Source organism: Hydractinia symbiolongicarpus, chromosome 12 (assembly GCF_029227915.1).
Source record: "Hydractinia symbiolongicarpus strain clone_291-10 chromosome 12, HSymV2.1, whole genome shotgun sequence".
NCBI classification, from domain to species: domain Eukaryota; kingdom Metazoa; phylum Cnidaria; class Hydrozoa; order Anthoathecata; family Hydractiniidae; genus Hydractinia; species Hydractinia symbiolongicarpus.
This window is the reverse complement of record NC_079886.1, coordinates 18109741-18127796: the sequence shown is the minus strand read 5'-3', so window position 1 is coordinate 18127796 and position 18056 is coordinate 18109741. Positions and strand designations below refer to the sequence as shown.

Here is an 18056-nt window from a genome sequence, read left to right as displayed (position 1 = left end):
GAAGCTTGATATTTTTGCAACAGTGTCTTTTACACCATGGGGAGCAATGCACTACGCATGATTGGGGACACTGTTGGTTACAATTATTATTATTGCACGGTATATGGTAACCGGGATGACATCCCTGAGGACATGTTTGTGTGCCAGTATATACGGATCCTTGAGGTAGGCAACAGCTTGTACAGCTTCCCCTTTGACAATCATCGGAGCATATTGGTGGACAATGCAACTTTGGAGATGTTCTCTCTACTAAGGTAGTTTTGCTTGTGGTTGCGCTGGTTTGTACAGGAGATGGGGTTGTTGTCGTCATTGTCCCTGTTGTCGTCGTTATTGTACTCGTTGTCGTTGTTCCAGTTGTTGTCGTCGACGTTGTTCCGGGTGTTGCCGCCGTTGTGGTCGTGGTCGCGGTAATATTACTTTCTGTTGTAGGTTTAGTTGTTGTTGTTGATGATGATGTTGTTTTTATGGTTGGCATCTCTATAAGAAAGAAAATAATTCCATATTAGTGATAACAAATAGAAAATCTACATTAAAATCAGTGAGAGGAAATGGTAAGAAAACGGCAAATTATTTTTCAGAGCGATTACAGTAGTTGGCTTTATTCTCTGTGCAATGACTATAAAATAGATAAGGTCGTAATATAACCATTTCGATCAAATGCCTATATTGGTGTTGACCATAGAGGTAATTGATCTGCTAAAGTGCGTGGGCGATATTAAATAAATATTATTTAAATAAAACACCGTTATTGTACATAATGGCGGTTATTTTAAACTTATCTACGCATCTGTAACGTGAAGGAGTGAAGTCTTATTAATACTGATGGCTGTATTATTTCCATGACATGTGTACATTCCTTGATCTGACATTGAAACATTGCTTATCGTTAAATTGTTTTCTGCGATACTGTGTTTATCATTTCCAAAAATCAGGGTCGTTTTAAATTCAAATCTTTGATCAATGTTGACTCCAGTGGCCATTTGCCACCATACAAAAGGTTTTGGATATGATTTAATTCTGCAAGACATTGTTATTGTGTCTGTTTCATTGACGCGGTAGCTTGTTGCAGGATAGCTTGTTACGAAAGTAGGGGGATCTAAAAATCGAGAATTAATTAACATTGTTGCACTGTAGAAATACCTTTTGAAGCAGGTATGCAGTGTGGAAAGAAAATAGGATCTTAAACACAGCAGCGTTATCTGTTCTGTCAAATGCAAAACAAACATTCGCTCTAGAAATAACAATTTTAATAAAACTTCCCTAAGTTAATTACTCTTAGAAGGTTGTGATGTACACAAATGTAGAATGTTTAACAAAAGTAAAATACTACATGTATTGTTCTACTATATTGTAAATGACTATTTTTGAAGCAAGGGACTTGTTTGCAGAAGAACAGTAAATCAATATTTTGTTTACAAGTTCATTACAGTGCAGATTAAATACTTTAAATTACGAACATTTCATTTAAAGCGTTCGAATTTTTATTTTCAATAATATCGTCTGTGTGATTGACGAAAGAAATTTACTATCAGCAATGAAGCCATTGACTTAAGCAACGCTGCGCTTGATTTGATATAAAAAGTGATCTTTTTTTAAGAAAGGTTAAAAGAACAATAAAAAACATTTCGAACAAAAACTATGCTGTTTCACACTAAAAATAAGAAATCAGGCCCTTGTAAAAAATTTATAAATTCTGAGCCGTCAGAAAAGAGAAGACCTTTTTATTGTTAGAAAAAAATTTTGAACGCATTTTTTAAAAATCTTTAAAAATCTTTAAAAATGAAGTAACTTGCAAGCAAAAGCGGAATAAGAACAGGAAAGAGGTCAAAAAAAAACAGGGATTATTAAAAACAATCTTTTTCTGGAGTTTTCTTTGCTTTCAAAGATTAATTTCAATTGTAGCGCCGGTCTACTTACTAAAAACTACAAGTTCTCCCGTCGTACGTAGTCGGGTCATCGAATTTTATCGAACAATTAACCACGCTTCTGTCTAATTAATTTTACCTTTAGTGTTGTCGCTCTTTTTTTAAAGCAAAAAGCAGAATCCTTTCATCTTATCCCATAAGAATTGTTTTTGCAGTACGCATGACGTAAGCTAAGCCTGACTGTGTTCTTAGCATAAGCATATCCAGCCTGACTTCAAAATTAAAATTGCTTTAAAGTCAAGCAAAGCGAGATTTGGTATCTGTAGGTAAATAATTGACAAACATCAAGTAAGTAACAGAGCGTTTTAAATACAGAACTTAAAGCAACGTTGACCCTCTATCAATATTTTGTGTTGCTTATGACAGAAATGGTTTTAATAGCTTAAGATTTACCGCGCATATAAAAAGCGTACCAGTCGCCTTTGAAGAATAACAAATGACATTTGTCTAAATCAAACGTAAAGTTATTTGACATAAAGCAAGATAAAAAGAAAAAAAATTACTTGACATCTTTAACAGGGTAGTTTTTTCATCATGCGATATGAAATTTCCAGCAATCCTGTTCCTTACTCGGCAAGTCCAATTCCCAAAATCACTTAAACCGACTCTGACTATTCTCAACGTAGAATCAACAGCCGTCTCATATTTTACATCTGAACGATGATAGTTTAGCTGTGGAAACAAAATGGAATTATTGTCTTTCAACCATGTAACAGTTGGCGCCAACTTTCCAGTTGCAATACATCGAATTGTGTAATTTTTCTGCGTCACGCCAGCAGAGATAATGTCTGAAGGAAATCTTCGTATCAAGACCTCCCCTAATAAAGAAAACAAACTTCGAAATAAGGTTGTATTGTTTTGGAAAAATCCACTTCGACAGAAGAACAATGGAAAAATATAGGTTGTGTTAGGAGTTTCTGACATCAGCAGTACATATTAAACAGATACTAAATTAGGTGAAACCGAATTTCAAAAATTTTTCAGTCCAGCTTGTGATATTCGACGAAACGCACCTGAGTCGCATATCATCAAAGCTAGTCTCAATAATTTTGATATCCGATTTCACCGAATCCATGTTTTATCATCCTCCCAAAAAAAGAATTGATATTGTTTGTGAAACATATCAAAATTATCTAGAAAGCTTAACAATGAAACATTTAACAATAAACATTTTTCCGCCACTCTCCTTTGTCGAGATTCTTTAGGATTAATTGAATTGTTTTTCCTAGGAACCGATAAAAGATGAAAGAGTGTCAAATATACGATATTAATTATCTAAAAATATTCGACAGAGCAATTCGCTTACGGGTTGATAATAAACAAAAATAGTTTCAGGAAAATCTGTTTACCCGTTGCCTTTATCGTATAGAGCTTAAAACGCCGATCAAGAAATTATATAGGATCATGTACTTTGGGGGGACGGTTACTGAAATATTTATGTTTAAAGGTGTTTTGATGACGTCATCAACCCATCCATTCCGAAAGGGATTCAGAAACCCACTTTGGTCACAAGTTTTGTACCCACTTTGGTACCAGGTTGTCCGTAGGTATCCATGCTGTTAAAAATGACCTCACCACCTCGTTTCCAAGTTAATTCGCCTCAAGATTGTAAAGGCATTGTAATGGCTTCATCATCTCAAGTTAAGCTATTGATGTTAAATTAATATTATTCACGGCGTGAAGTTAATTTTTTCGATTAACATTTAAGACGTGGATTTTGTGACACGAATGTTTGTTAGCACGGTAGTAAATAAGGATAAAAAAAATTCGAAGATGTCATGCAGTCCAAGATGACGTCATTTTGTTTTTACAACCCCCCCCCCCCCCAAAGGCATTGGAACACATATATTGGGATAAAAAAAGTGGTTCCAAATGTTTTGTGTAAATTACTTATAGAAACATAACTAAAAGCTGACTTTAAACCTAGATTTTTTCTGACCACCGAAACAGGCGTGACGCCATACCAAACATTTTTTTTACTTTTCTGAAGCTAACTAAAAATGACGAAAAGTCACCAATTTTTACGTCGTAAAACAATATGCTTCAGAAGTTATAAGAAAAAGGTTGGGCGGGCGCGAATAAGGTTTAAATGGCGTCCCCTATGGACAGGTGTCTGCTTTAAAGTGTTCGCTAAATTGAGGGTGTTTTTTGGGATTTATACTATCATTTCATCAGGTATAAAGGATGAGATGTCACTGTAGATGGATAGGGTTTTTATTCAAATAGTACGGGGACAGAGATTTTATTAAATGATTCAATAACCATAACTTTTTTTTTAACTTCAAACAAGCGGCTTCTAGTTATGTCAAGTTACACCTCCCAATGCATTGTACCCATTTTTCTACCAGCTAACTAACCATAAATCTAAAGCATCCAGTTCATGGCATTATTATTAGTTAATGTATCTTAAATTTTGCACATAATTTAGTGGAAAAGTATTTAATTCTCTCTCTTTCCCTCTCCCCTCTCCCCTCCGTCCCCTCAACTCATTCCTTCTTCTTCACTACTTCACAGTTAGTATTGCAGTCAAAAACAGCTTCGAAATTGAGGGGAAAAGAGGAATTAAAAAATCCATATATATTGTGACTCAGACAATTCAGAATTATTCTGATATAACTTAGTGGTCTCTAGAAAAGATCCGGAGTGACTATAAAATCTGGTTTAAGAAAGAAACAATGCGTAAAAAATGTCTTACAAAAAACTTCCACTTTGGTTGAAAGTATATCATACCCCACGCTGTTTGTAGCGTTGCACGTATACACACCACCAGACTCCAATGTTACCGGTTTCAATTTTAATATACTTCTAATTTGGTTGGTCCGTGGCCCAGGAACTACAACGATCCTAATTTTACCATTATGCCACATCTTCTTGCCATCCTTGTACCATGTAATGGTTGCCAACTCCTTGCTCTCAGCAATGCATGACATTTGGGATGTCCATCTCAAGTTAAGCTTCTTAATTGGACCGTGATATCGCGTTAATCGCGTTAACTTTGGTGGATCTAAGATTCATGATACATATGTTGCACGTTAATCTATTGTTTAATAATTGTTGAACATTTGCATTCTATTGCGTCTTAGCTAACTTTTTAATTGTAGTTTTCTGTAGAAATAGTACAAAATATACTTACATTTTACAACGATATTTGTAGCGCGAGAAACGTTTCCAAATGCATTTGTTGCCAGACATTCAAGTAAACCAATGTCATCTCTTCGAATATTCTCCATCTTAAGGATACTTCTTACAGTCACGAACTCGTTTTTAGTCGTAAGCGTAGAAACACTGTGATTAGTAATATTATTAGAATTCAACCATCATGTGAAAATGATAGGTTGTGGGTAACCACTAGCGGAGCATTCACATATCAAAGTCGTACCTTCCACAAGATTTTTAGTAGGTTGCACTAATGTATGATGAGTCATTCGAATAAACGCTTTAAGAAAAAAAATGTAAATTAAATTAAAAATTACAGCTAGTTTTTTATAGTAGCAACTTGTTTTCATAAAGTGGTTCTAATTTTATAAAACCTGCCAGTACTGATAACAGACTTACATCGGTTCTCCGTAAATTTATTATTTTCTTCCATCCTTTCTACTCCTTTCAACGCTCTTTGTGCGACAAGTTTGCTAGAAACATTATGGCCAATTAAAACTAAGAAGTAAAATGGAAGCCAAAACTGCATTACTGCAAAAAAAGAGAAACCCATGTAAGGTACAAATGGGCTTGCAACAACTACTGCTTGTCTTTTTTATACCGAACGAGATTAAATTATGCAGAAGGTTTTGGTGGCTGTTTAGAAAAAGGAACTGCTTTCAATAGGCCTGATAGACATGTTCAATAGATACAAAAAATTACAAAAAATAAAAAAGGCTAATATTTACGTACCTTACAGAAATACGCACTTTTTGTCAAATGTATAATTGATTTTGTGTTTTTTTTTTGCGTAAAGGAGATAGATATGCGTTAATAAAAATCCTGCTTGAAATTTTTTTCTGAGTTCTAAAAAAGCCTTATTAAGAATCAAAATGTTGAAAGTAAACTTATGTTTCAGTCCATTCAAACTACGGTTTCGCCGTTGCCTTAATCGAAATACCGTAATATAAATATGTTCATCATTGTTGTTTTGGTTGTTATTTTTCTGGGCCATCCTGCAGGGCGGGCTATCTGGGGCCTTTAATTCTAGGTTCGAATGTGATGAAAAAAATATTGATTTTAACCTAAATATTCCTTATTTCGCATTTTATCACCAAACTGGAAGTGCTTATCGCAATCTCAGCAAACAACCAGCAACTTATCTTAGACGCGTCGACTCACCACGGTAGTTGTAATACTCCTTAGCTTGAGTATATTTGACTCATTGAAAGACATCAAATGGTGCAAAAAAGATCGTCATTTTCGAATGACAACTAAGTTCGTAATTTTGATCCACCTCTGTGTACAATATTAGACTACCCTTTGGTATTCAATTTTACTAGTATTAGTCTCTCAGTAAAAGTTTATGAGAATTTACCTTTTCACTGACAGTGCTATCATTTTTAAGAATATGAATTCGCAATTAAGTACGGGAAATGAAGGTATTTGAGGCAGTTTCGGCGAAGGTTGCTTACTGTAAACGTTGGTAAAAAAAGACATTAATGATAAATGTACATGACGAATTGAGAAGCTATAGTGATTTTAAGTTGGTTTTATTGATAATAGAAAACAAGAATAGCAAGCTAGCTAAAAATTTGAGCTAGCTAAAAATTTTATTATAAAAGCATAACGTTCGTACTTAAGTATTTAGAATTTATTTGTTGAATAAATATATATTAAATCGTACTAAATCTGTCTTTTCTAAGCTATTTACTTCGCGTTTGTTGCTTTTAAATGTACTAAAAGCAGTAAGGTCACAGCAATTTCTTAGCCTAATTTCTCCTTATTTGTTCGTTCATGTATATCATAACATGTAGCACATTTAAACTGTATCTAATTTGGTCACGTCTAACTATTAATCGTATGATTGCGTTTTCAACAATTAGTATAGCGCAGGTTAATTGTAAAACGTATCTTCACAACATTCTGTTCTGCATGACGGAGCGCAGTTGATAGCGCAAGAGACTGGACACTGTTCGTCACAATTTTCTGACATACATGGAGAATAGTTTTGTACACAGGGGGGCGGACATGTTGGTTGTGACATCAAGTTAATGTCGTACTGTTTTGGATAATTGGAGCCTTCTGCGACGCAGCAATTTTGTGGGCATCCCTGTGGTGGACAATTATTTGGACATACTGGTGGGCAATAAGTTGATGGAGTTGTTATAGTTTGGTCTGTTGGGAAGGCCGTTATTGCCGATACGGTTTCTGTTGGTGTCTGTGAAGTCATGACAGTAGATGACCATCCGGTGCTTATTTCTGGTGTTGTAAAAACTGTTGTAGGAGATGCTGTTACAGGTGTAGTCGCATTTGGTGTTGTTATTGTTGAGGATGTTGTTGTGATAGGCATTGTTGAACTTTCTGTTGAAGTGTCAGTTGCGGTTGTGGTAGAGGTTGATGCAGCTGTCCGAAAAGTTGTAGATGTTGCAGTAGAAGTGGGTGTTGCTGTGGTTGTCGTTGTTGATGTTGTTGTTGTTGGCTTTGTTGTGGTTGTTGTTGTTGTTGTTGATTTTATTAATTTAGAAACCGGCGTGGAAGTCGTTCGAATTGTTGTTTTTGGTTTGGTTATACTGGATGTTTTAATAGTTGTTGTTTTTGTCTTTATTTTTGTCGTCTTTCTTTGTTTTGTGGTTTTTGTAGTTTCAGTTGTTGATAAAACCAAAATGGGCGAGGTTATTTTTCTGGTAGTAGTAGCAACTGTAGTTTTTTTAGTCTTCGTTGGTTTCTTTGTACTTTTTGTTGTTTTTGTTGTCGTTCTTGTTGTCGGTCTTGTGGTAGTTTTTACTTTTGTAGTTATAATACTTGTGGTAGTTGTCGTCGGTGTAGTTGCTGATGTGGTTGTGGTTGGTTCTGCTGTAGTTGTAGTTGTTGTCGTCGGCTTAGCTGTTGCTGTCGATGTCGTTGTTGTCATTGTTGTGGTTGTTGTCATTGTCGTTGGAACAGTTGTTGTTACGGTTGGCACAGTTGTTGTTATGGTTGGTTCAATTGTTGCTGTTGTCGTCACTTCAGTTGTTGGTCTCGTTGATTCGTTTGTGGTTGTTGTTGTTCCAGTCGTTATCGACTCAGTTGTTGTTGTTGTTGTAGGGTTTGCTGTTGTTGAAAATGGCGCGACAGTTGTAGATACGTTTTCTTTTATAACTAAAACAGGATGAAAGAAAGTTTAAAAATTAGCATTATGAGAAAGCCATTCACTTCATACGGAGGGCGACTAGCATGTCACATCCCTCCGTCGAAATATTAGGAGTATACCAAGCTATATTACCTTTATTACATAAATGTTTTGATATGGCAGAGGCCCACGAGTCTAGAATATGATAGTCAATCTTTATCATAAATGATTTTACGCCATTGTTTTTAAAATTTTGGACGATATCGTCGAGTTTTTCTTTAATTTTTTTGTCACCATCTACCAAAATTATGGCTACCTAAACGATAAACAACTATACATTTATGTCACAGACTTTAGGTAAAAAATAATTTATTTGTTGTATTTAGTTGTTGTAACATGGTGGCTGTGCAAAAAATCTTATTTATTAATTTATTTGTCTAATATTTACATTTTTGCAATAGGCAAATCAACAAATGAAGATAAAATTAATTTTAAAAAAAACGCACCTGCGGTTTATTTCGTCGCGCTCCACCTTTCTCACTAAACAGTCTTGTTTTAGCGAGCTCTATGGCCCTGTCGATATGAATCTCCCCCCTTGAACGTTTTATCCTGTTAATCAATTTTCTTACATTCTCTTTAGTGTAACTTCCCTTTAATCTTTTAAAATCAAATTCCAGGCGAGGATATGTTGAATATGTTATCACACCAACATGTGTAGCATCTTCATTGATGTCAAATTCATTTATTACGTGCCATACAAATTCTTTCATTTTATTAAAGTGTTTCTCTTGAATTGCCTCCGAAACATCGATCAATATTCCCAGATCCACAGAAACTGCACAAACTTAAACAAACGTTATATTGTTTTTAGAAAAGGACTTTGACTACGTGCATAAAGGAAATATCCTAAGCATAAGACATCCTTGCAAAAGTTAACTGCACTTTTAATTGTCTCTCTTGGAACGGCAAGCATTATACCAACATTTTTTCTTAGATACAATTTAATATTTTGAAACAATTCCTTGTTTATAGCAGCTGCCAAACTACCTTGTCGATTTCATTTCGCGCGTGAAGAAATTGAAACACATGGAGATTGATTTCTGTTCGAGAGTAGAAAACTCTTCAGCTTTTGGCGCTATTAGGGGAAAACGCAGACAAAATACGAGCCTTACATAATAAATAATATCTAAAAGAGCATATGACCTTAAGATGCTTCCAAATTAATAAATTTGTAGTAGACTTTTACTGCTGTAATACTCAAGTTAGTAGTTACCTTCAGTCGTCGTTGGTGTTGTTGTTGTTGCTATTGTAGTCGGAGAAATAGTTGTCGTTAACTCCTTTTCATCTAAATGTATAAGGTATCCGTTTTACTTATGTATTTACACTTGACAAGAATTGCTCTTGTGTTATAAGGACTTGCACTTAAATTTGGCACGGTTAAAACTTCGTTTAGTGTTTTACCTTTGCAAACGGCATCTGTAACATGGTTGACTTCTTTCAACAAATTTCCAAAATCACCTCCTCGTAGCACTTTACTCGGATCGGAAGCAATGCCAACTAAATTTCCCAAATTAAAACCGCCAATAGCTATTGTGTATATTTTTACTCCAGCATCTTTTAGAGGTTGTGCAACCAATTTAGGATCTTTACCTCCTGGTGATTCCTTCTCTTCTGATTGTACACCATCTGTCAAAATTACAGCCACCTAGATATTATCAAAATTAACAGGAAGTGTTAGCACTTTTCAAATATTTGGTAATTAGTTGTTGCCTGTTTACCAATTGCACCCTAATGTTTTTAGGTTTGCATTTGAAGAGAATCCAAGAAGATATGCAACAGATTATAAAGAACAAGGAACAAAGACTTGTCTCCAGACTATGTGCTATCGCAAAATGGTTGAAACAGTCATTCCTCATGTTTCAGGGTGTAAACAAACACATTACGGTTTCTTAGCTTCACTTCTTGTGACTGAACAAATAAAAAATATGTGAGAAGAAAGATAATAATGTATATGAACATATGTCAGTGTCTCAGTACCTGTGATTTTAGCAGTAACTAAATTGGACGGATGATTTTTCACGATTTATCAAGTAAGAATAGAAGTTTTTAGGGGCCTAAAACATGGGGTGACATTAAGTAAAGGTGAATTTTTTTTAAACAAACTAAAACCAGATCGAGGTATAATCATGTGTCACGGTAATGAAACCAGTAATCCTCTTCATTTCTGATAAGATTTTGGAATAGAACGATTTCAGAGAATATGCTCTGCACTTATGAGAAAGCGTTTAAAAGTGATCATAATAAAAATAAGCAGTCTGGTGGGTTGAAAGACTTTTTATCACCATATAATAAAGCTATTAATCGATGTAAAAGGAAAAGAAATTAGTTTTATTTCTTCTTTCGGATCATTCACCTTACCTGATAAAACAGAGGAAGATATTTTAGAATTATTACTAAACTAATTTTTGAAAGTATTAAGTCTTCGCTAAAAAAATATACATAGATTGGAAACATTAACATAAGGGCTGACTGATGCCCTTGTGGTATAGTGTTCGCCTCTAGTGCGGTAGGTCTTGAGTTTAAGCCCTGGAGGAGTCGTGCCAGAAACCATAAAAGTTTGAGTCAATTCTTTCTGCGTAACGTTGAGCATGAGAATAGGATTGTTAATTTAGGTGGTTGTTTAGTTAAGCGGCGGTTGTGCTTGCTTGCCTTCTGTAGCTTAAATGGGAGCTTAAAATGCATTAGATCCCCTTCGAATGACAGTCATTGATAACAGTTTTATTGAGAACTTAGGAGGCTAGGTAAATAATAGCAGTAACGGGTAAATAATAGTAATAATAATAACTGATGCATTAAGAAAAAGGGATTTCTTACTTGTGATTTATCCGGGCGAGCTCCGCCTTTACTGCTAAACAATTTTGTTTTAGCAAGCGCCAATGCTCGGTCGATCCGTGTCATACCCTTTAAATGTTTGATCCTGCTTATCAATGCCATCACATTCCCTTTAGTGTACCTTCCCTTTAGTCTTTTAAAATCGAATTCCAGGCGAGGATTTGTTGAAAATGTTATCACGCCAACATGTGTACCTTCTTCTTTGATGTCAAATTCATTAATTATATGTGCAACAAATTCTTTGATTTCTTCAAAGTGCTGATCTGTAATTGTTTCTGATACGTCAATTAATATTCCCAAATCCAAAGCGACAGGACAAGCTATATTAAAATATATCTCTTTATTAATACCTGTATTACCAATCCACGACTTGCCTGTTCTCAGACTTCAGCCCGTCGTACATGTTTCCCGAATCGGTATTTCGTGCATTTTAGTCTGCCAGTTTCGAGAAAAATTTCGTGCTACAGATGAACGAAATGCTGTATACATACTTAACCGCGCAAAAAATCTTTAAGCTATAAATAACGATTAGGATATAGTTTTATCAATCTTATTGTTACGGGCGAATTTCCATGGAATATCCACGGTCTGACCTAGCCCTTACAATAATATATAACACAAAATATCCGTTATATGAAGGACAAGCGAACCCGTGGCTTTTTCCACGTGCTAGCGACCGGTCTCTTTTGCACGAAATAACAATGCGGAAATACGTACAATGCGCGAAATTCTAAGGACCGGCGGGCCTGTGGCTTCTTCCACGGGCTCACGACTTGCTTATATATTAACGTCCGACTTTTAAATAGTCAGACAAAAATGGTAGCTTTGAGTTGCGACAATCGAATTCCCGTGGAGTTTCCGCTATCTTAGTTTCCACGGTTAGTAATAAATAAAGGTGGGAAAATTAACCTATACAAGCTCTAGCTATGTTACAAGCAAAGCGGCCATTTTAACGTAGTTATTAGCCAGATTTTTTTTGCTATCTTCTGGCCCTTTTCGTGTTATTTATATATTTACATATATTTAAATCAAAATTTAAGAACTGCCGTTAAATGTCTTCTAGGTTGACAAATTAAACCTACATGTTGTGGTTGATGATAGCGTGGTTAACGCTCTCACTTGCAGAGAAACTGGAACGGGCGTAGTGATTGAAGGCTTTGTTGTAGTTGGATGGAAATCTGGTTGTTTTAAAAAAGAGAAAAAGTTATGTTTAAGTGGTTGTACCTTTGTTTCGTACGTGATTTTCATCTTACGTCATTGATATCGTACGAAGAAATAGTTTACCTTACCTTCGCATATTTTTTTGGTGAGTTTCTTTCCAATCTTCACTAAATCGTCTATATTATCTGAGATAAACGTACTGTCTAAGTCAGAAGCCATAGCTTTTAATTCAGACTTCGAGTTTTTCACACCAACACCTACTGTATACACGTGGACACCAGCTTTTTGCAATTCCTTTGAGGTTTCTAATAATCTAGGGTCTTCTAACGTATACGTTTGTACGCCGTCTGTCATAAGAATTGCAATCTACAAAGAAAAGAATTTGTTCAACAGCAATTAGATTTTATTGCAACTGCAGTCTTCTTGGTGATTATTATAAAAAATTTTGATTAGAGGACTTAGTACAGAAATTAGAAAGCTAGCTAAGACTTGCTTGTAGTATAACATCAAATATCAGTTATTCGCCCTCCACAAACATACCTTGGAAACGTTTTTGCGACTGCCATGCTCTTCCCTAAAAACTTTGAGACCAAGTTTTAAAGCCTTTTCCATTCTTGTCGAGTCGCCATTGCTAGGTGGTATATTCATTATTTCATTCACCACTTTTTCTTTGCTAATATTCTTTCCTTTAAATTTGTTAAAATCGAATATTACTTTAGCGTTTGTTGCATACTGTATAACCGCCACGCTCGTACCTTTTTCCTGGATATCAAATGCTTTCGTTATCGAAGCCATAAACTCTAACGTCTTTTGGTAGATTTCAGGTGCCGTGCTTTTGGAGGACTCACTCATAAATAACAGATCAATGGGGTCAAAGCAAACTGCAAAAAAAAGAAGTAATGTTGTGTAATGCAAGGTTTTAAAAATATGGGTTAAAGAATAAAGAAGAATATAGAATAATTGTTTGTTTGGAATTACTTTCAGGAAGGGGTACAAAGTCGTACGATAATAACAAAATAATCTATAACGTAATCGTTGCTTTTGATCACTTTGTTTTCTAAAATATAACTTTGTTATCTAAAATAGGTGCTGGTCTGCCTGGTAATTTAAAAGGAAATAGTTTTTTACTTTTCTTATCTCTATAATAATAGCCGTCTGTTCGTGCGTCAAAAGCGACTTGTGTTAACCACGCACGAAATACAAAATACGCAGGGACGAGAAACCCGTCGGGCCCCCACCGGCACAGGGACAATTGCCGCTAAAATAAAGGTCCAATCAGGAGCGGAGTCTTCTATGAATGACCAATCAGAAACTAAAGCTCTTTATATTTCTTAGCAACGATTTTTACGTCATCGGTCCGAAAATTGGCAAGCAGATTGAACCAACTCATTGCTGGAGAAAGAAAAGTCTCTTAATTGTTTGCTTTAATTTTTCTTTCTGATACTACTATTTGTATTCTAACAGGATTGCAGTTTCTTTTACTTTCGGGTATTTTTTTTATTTGTTTACATGTTTATTCACCTATACTTTATAGTTAACTAGCTAGCTACCAGCTAAGCTACCTATTCAGCCACCTAAAGATTTGTATTAGTTTTATTTGCCTCTTACTGTCACGTTCTCTAGCCATATATTAATCTTAAACAAAACCAATTTTAAGATTCTGGCTACCAACGTAGATGTTAGCTAACATTTCGGATTTTTGTGGTAACTTTGCCAATCTGATTTTTAGTTGTGAACTGGGGTTAGCTACCTCTAGCTAAAATGTAAAAGTAACCAAATACAGTTGGCTGCAACAGAATTTTTAAGTAATCTTTTTCATACTAAATGCAATTAAGTAGTTAGCTACCACTTTACTGTAATATAAACTATAGCGACATTCAAAAGTTTATTAATGAGACACAGACAGGACACATAACTGTGCTATGTGCCTTTCCCGTGTTGTTAAACGACGGTCTGTTTCCTGTGTTTTTATTTAAACTTAAGTATTTTGGAAAAGGCTATTAAGCTTATAGGCATGTGCGACACATTTTACCTGTACTAAGTGCTAAGCTCAGTGTTAACGATGGACTGTTTGTTTGGAAAAGCTGTTACGCCTAGAGTATGTGCGATGTGGTTTACCTGTACTAAGGGGTCAGCCCACTGTGACAATTACTTTCTAAATTTTCTCGGGAATCACGTCTGTACGGGTGTGCAACACTGTTTACCTGGACTAACCGCTCAATCCCGTGTTGGTAATGGACTGTTTTTTGTGGTTTTATTTAAAAATTTATTTTAAAAGGGTATTGTCCATACACGCATTTTCAACTCTGTTTAACTTACTAAACGCTTAGCCCGATGCCACGATTAATTTTTTAACGTTTACTGAAACTTATTCCGCAAAATAAAATAATATTGACTAATTGTTTTTGCTATGACAGAGTAACAACGGTTTGTAAACTCTGTTTCTATTTTAGCCTTTGTTGCGGGAAAGTTATTTTTGGAAAAATATGTTACAGTCGCAAAACTACAATGGCGTATACACTTCACTTGATTTACGACATACTACATACCTGTACTAAAGCGCTCCACCTGACCGTGTGGCGCATTTTACGACTCTTATTAAGCACTCCTCAGGGCGTTCAACGCATGGTCACACCTTGACTTGTGGCTTACCCCGGCGTTTCGACGCCGGGTTTCCCGGCTAGTCTATATTATAATACCCGTATACGTCTGTCCGTCCGTGTGTCTGTGACGCAAAATGGTAGCTTAGCTACGCAAGTAGCGAGAATCACGCAAACCGTTATAAAAAGGACGGGCGAACCCGTGGATTATTTTCACGGGCTAACGACTAGTATTGTCAAATTTTTCCAAAATGTCTTTAACTGCATATTAAATACTCTTTGCAGCATTTATATCATATCAGAAAATTAGAAAACTAGGGACAAATTTTGTGATAATTCGCTTTGATTTCCCTCGATTGTACTCTTTTCCTCTCTGTTCTAAGAATGTCTTAAATTACTAAAAGTATTACTTTCGTATATTGTTCTTTTATTGTTAAACATTAATAAATTTAAATCCTTTTTTGTATAATACCTTTTTCTTCTTTGGCAACATTGTTTTTCTTCGCGTAGGATGTTCGATAGCGCTTAGGGACATATCTCGGTATGCCAAATAGTGAATGCGCACAGGCTGCACTGATCAAACAAAATATAAAAACTACTGGAATCTTCATGTTAAAGATGGTCTGTTAAGACCGCAGCTACTAAAAGGAATTCTTTGCTAAAACCTACAGGAAGTTAAGAGATGCGCTGAAGGTTATTTATTTCTGTTGTTATGTCACACGGTTGAGTTGGTTTCGGGCACATGACAATATTCAAGAAAAACATACACATGTCAAAATCAATGAAGCTTAAAATCAGGACAAGTACTTTCTGTGAAGGCTTTAAGATAAATATCAAGTTTTAGTTAATCTTTCTTATCCTTCTTTATGACAAAAAATCAGCTTTGAATTAACTGAGTAAAGTAACCGATTTATTTTGCGGAAGAGTTGACCTACAATGCTTTATTTCGAAGAATATATGGAATTTTCTGTTAATTTTAATCCTAAATTTTTTTGATTTTTTTTCATAACTCTTTTTTTGGTTGCATGGCTATGATACTTATTGATTTTTTATGTTTATAAATCCTTGTAATTGATAAATTTTGTTAAGGGTTGTCCTTAGAACTTGACATTCAAAACATATTTCATTAAGAAAAATCATCCTTCATAGTTTGAACACGTGGTTGTTCTGATTTCTCGATTTTTTTTTGGATTTTAATGGAAAATCGGCAAATTTCGACTTTTTTATGCGAATTATGTAAAAACCGGTAAACCTATAAATAACTTTCATTTGTTCATTTCAATATCTGATATGCGTAAAAGCGCAAAAGAAGTAGCTCTGGTATTGGCAGGTTGCAATCTAAATTTAATTGTCTTCCTAACTTCACGAGTTGACGGACGGGTTGTTTTAAGACGAGTTACATTGTTAAATATTGCGCAGGATATATTTTGCAAGATGTTTTATTGATTTAAAGGTTCTGATTAGGTGCTTTTGGACCAATGTGAAGTAATTAGCAGAACAAATGTTTGAAAAAAAGCTGTATTTCTTGAGTCCCTTTAATGTTAAAAAATATATAAATACGCAAAATATTTTGATTCTTCATAGCCGGAAGACAGGCAGGAACGCATGTGTATTGCGCTCCTTGCTGCAAGCCTAACGCTGCTTTCATTATATCAGATCATGTGTTTGCTCCTATTCTCGTTTATATTTCAATGTCTTAAGGTAAAATTAAGACAAGCAAGGCAAACGGCTTTTTCAAAATACTCACTATAGGTGGGTACTTTGACCGGCTAGTACCAGAGCTACTTGTTTCGCACTTGCCACATCATACCCCTGGAGACGAGATTGGCTCCTCCGGTTTTCTCTTTTTACAATCAACTACAAATCGATCTGCATATTAACGTGGTATTTCTCTCCTGACATTTTTTCATTTATATAAAAAATACCAAGTCAAACTAAGCAAAATGAAGTTTACGGAGTGCCCTAAAAGGTGTACTCGTCGTTTTTCCAGTCTTGATACTCAGGCACTAAGTTAGGAAAAGTAAATTTACAGTAACGAAGAACTCAATGGCTTAGATTGAAGTGCAGAGACATTTGACTGTCCATTTTCACTAAGATGTCTCATTGTGTGTGAGACGGTATACACAAAAATTAGGGGATTACCCCCACTTTTTAAAAAGGAATCTTTGTCGAAAAGAAAAAAAGATTTCATAAAAAAGCAACTTATCATTTACAAATCAGAGTTAAAAATTGTTTGACTCGGTGATTAATATTCTATAGTGACTAAATTTTAAACGAAGTTTTTCTTACCGAATAACCATATTTACCGCCTTTATTTTTTGCGTATTAAGTTTTTTTGTTTTTTTACTTTTGGTGTTCTTTAGTGGCTAATAACAAGATACAAAGTTTGAAATTATTTGTTAATTTTTTTTCTTGATATGGCAAATGGCAGTTGTTTAGTAGCAAGCACACCAAAATTTTTTGTTTTTGTGTACTGTATAATTTTGCAATTTACTGCTATTAGAAGTTCCCCACGTGATATCACACAAGCTAGCTAAAAATGAAAGAGAAATATAAAATATGTAAACAATGGAAGTTTAGATATGGTTTGGCTTTTTAAAGTAACCCGACATATTGTGCTTCTTTATGTTCTATTACATGAATATAAGATTTCCAGGACAACGTTTCGTCTAGGATTACTTCTAAAAGTTTTACTGTATTTTTCTCTTAATGTCAATGCTGTGTATTTTTAAATTTGAAAGGTTTAGAGGTAGATTGTCAATTTTATATAGTTTTGGAAAAAATAATGTTTTTACATTTACCGAACGAAGAAGTCTAATGCTGTGCAGAGTTTTGTACGCCTGCATAACGTACTTAAAAACATGGAGGTATCAAATTATATTTGACATCACCATAATAATTGATTACTATAATCTAGCAGACCTCTTTAAGATAAAGTTCGAGGAAAATGTGATTTTTCCATATTCTTGTTCTACAATAACATACTTAGATATGTTCTCTCCAGTTGACCGGGTGTCATTACAAAACTGTTTGCGTCAAAGCCTTATTTTGTAATACCTAATTTACAAAAAGGAAATACGTTGGCAAAAAAATCAACATACAGTCGACGCTCGTTATCTCGAACTCCCAAGGGACCGAAAGAAAAGTTCGAGATAGCGAGCGTTCGAGATAGCGGAGGTTCGACATAACGAGCGTATTTCATGAAAAGTTCGAGATAACGAGTTTTTCGAA

The 18056-nt window shown here is 35.0% G+C and overlaps 4 protein-coding genes across 5 annotated transcripts; all 4 read right to left on the bottom strand.

Annotated features, from left to right (window-relative positions):
• Positions 1-779: 779 nt before the first annotated feature.
• On the bottom strand, positions 780-6732 carry LOC130622212 (matrix-remodeling-associated protein 5-like). Its single transcript, XM_057437646.1, has 5 exons — positions 5481-6732; positions 5059-5361; positions 4621-4929; positions 2429-2743; positions 780-1096 (listed from the first exon to the last, which is right to left on the bottom strand). The coding sequence occupies exons 2-5, from the start codon at positions 5153-5155 to the stop codon at positions 780-782; spliced, it is 1038 nt and encodes a 345-aa protein (XP_057293629.1). The 5' UTR covers positions 5156-5361; positions 5481-6732.
• Positions 5370-9999, bottom strand: LOC130622214 (cochlin-like). 2 transcript variants are annotated; one of them, XM_057437649.1, is made up of 5 exons: positions 9634-9999; positions 9446-9517; positions 8679-9016; positions 8326-8488; positions 5370-5554 (listed from the first exon to the last, which is right to left on the bottom strand). In XM_057437649.1, the coding sequence occupies exons 3-5, from the start codon at positions 8940-8942 to the stop codon at positions 5529-5531; spliced, it is 453 nt and encodes a 150-aa protein (XP_057293632.1). In that variant the 5' UTR covers positions 8943-9016; positions 9446-9517; positions 9634-9999; the 3' UTR covers positions 5370-5528. The 2 variants fall into 2 exon arrangements, with proteins under 2 accessions (XP_057293632.1, XP_057293631.1); XM_057437648.1 differs by lacking the exon at positions 5370-5554 and having other exon boundaries at positions 8252-8488; positions 9634-9998.
• On the bottom strand, positions 6943-8237 carry LOC130622213 (salivary glue protein Sgs-3-like). The gene has a single exon (XM_057437647.1). The coding sequence runs from the start codon at positions 7990-7992 to the stop codon at positions 6958-6960; it is 1035 nt and encodes a 344-aa protein (XP_057293630.1). The 5' UTR covers positions 7993-8237; the 3' UTR covers positions 6943-6957.
• On the bottom strand, positions 8947-17170 carry LOC130621343 (collagen alpha-1(XII) chain-like). Its single transcript, XM_057436637.1, has 10 exons — positions 17115-17170; positions 12766-13106; positions 12354-12591; positions 12147-12242; positions 11047-11384; positions 10672-10758; positions 9634-9877; positions 9446-9517; positions 9220-9307; positions 8947-9016 (listed from the first exon to the last, which is right to left on the bottom strand). Exons 2-10 carry the CDS (start codon positions 13075-13077, stop codon positions 8947-8949), a joined length of 1545 nt encoding a protein of 514 aa, XP_057292620.1. The 5' UTR covers positions 13078-13106; positions 17115-17170.
• Between the last annotated feature and the right edge of the window lie 886 nt (positions 17171-18056).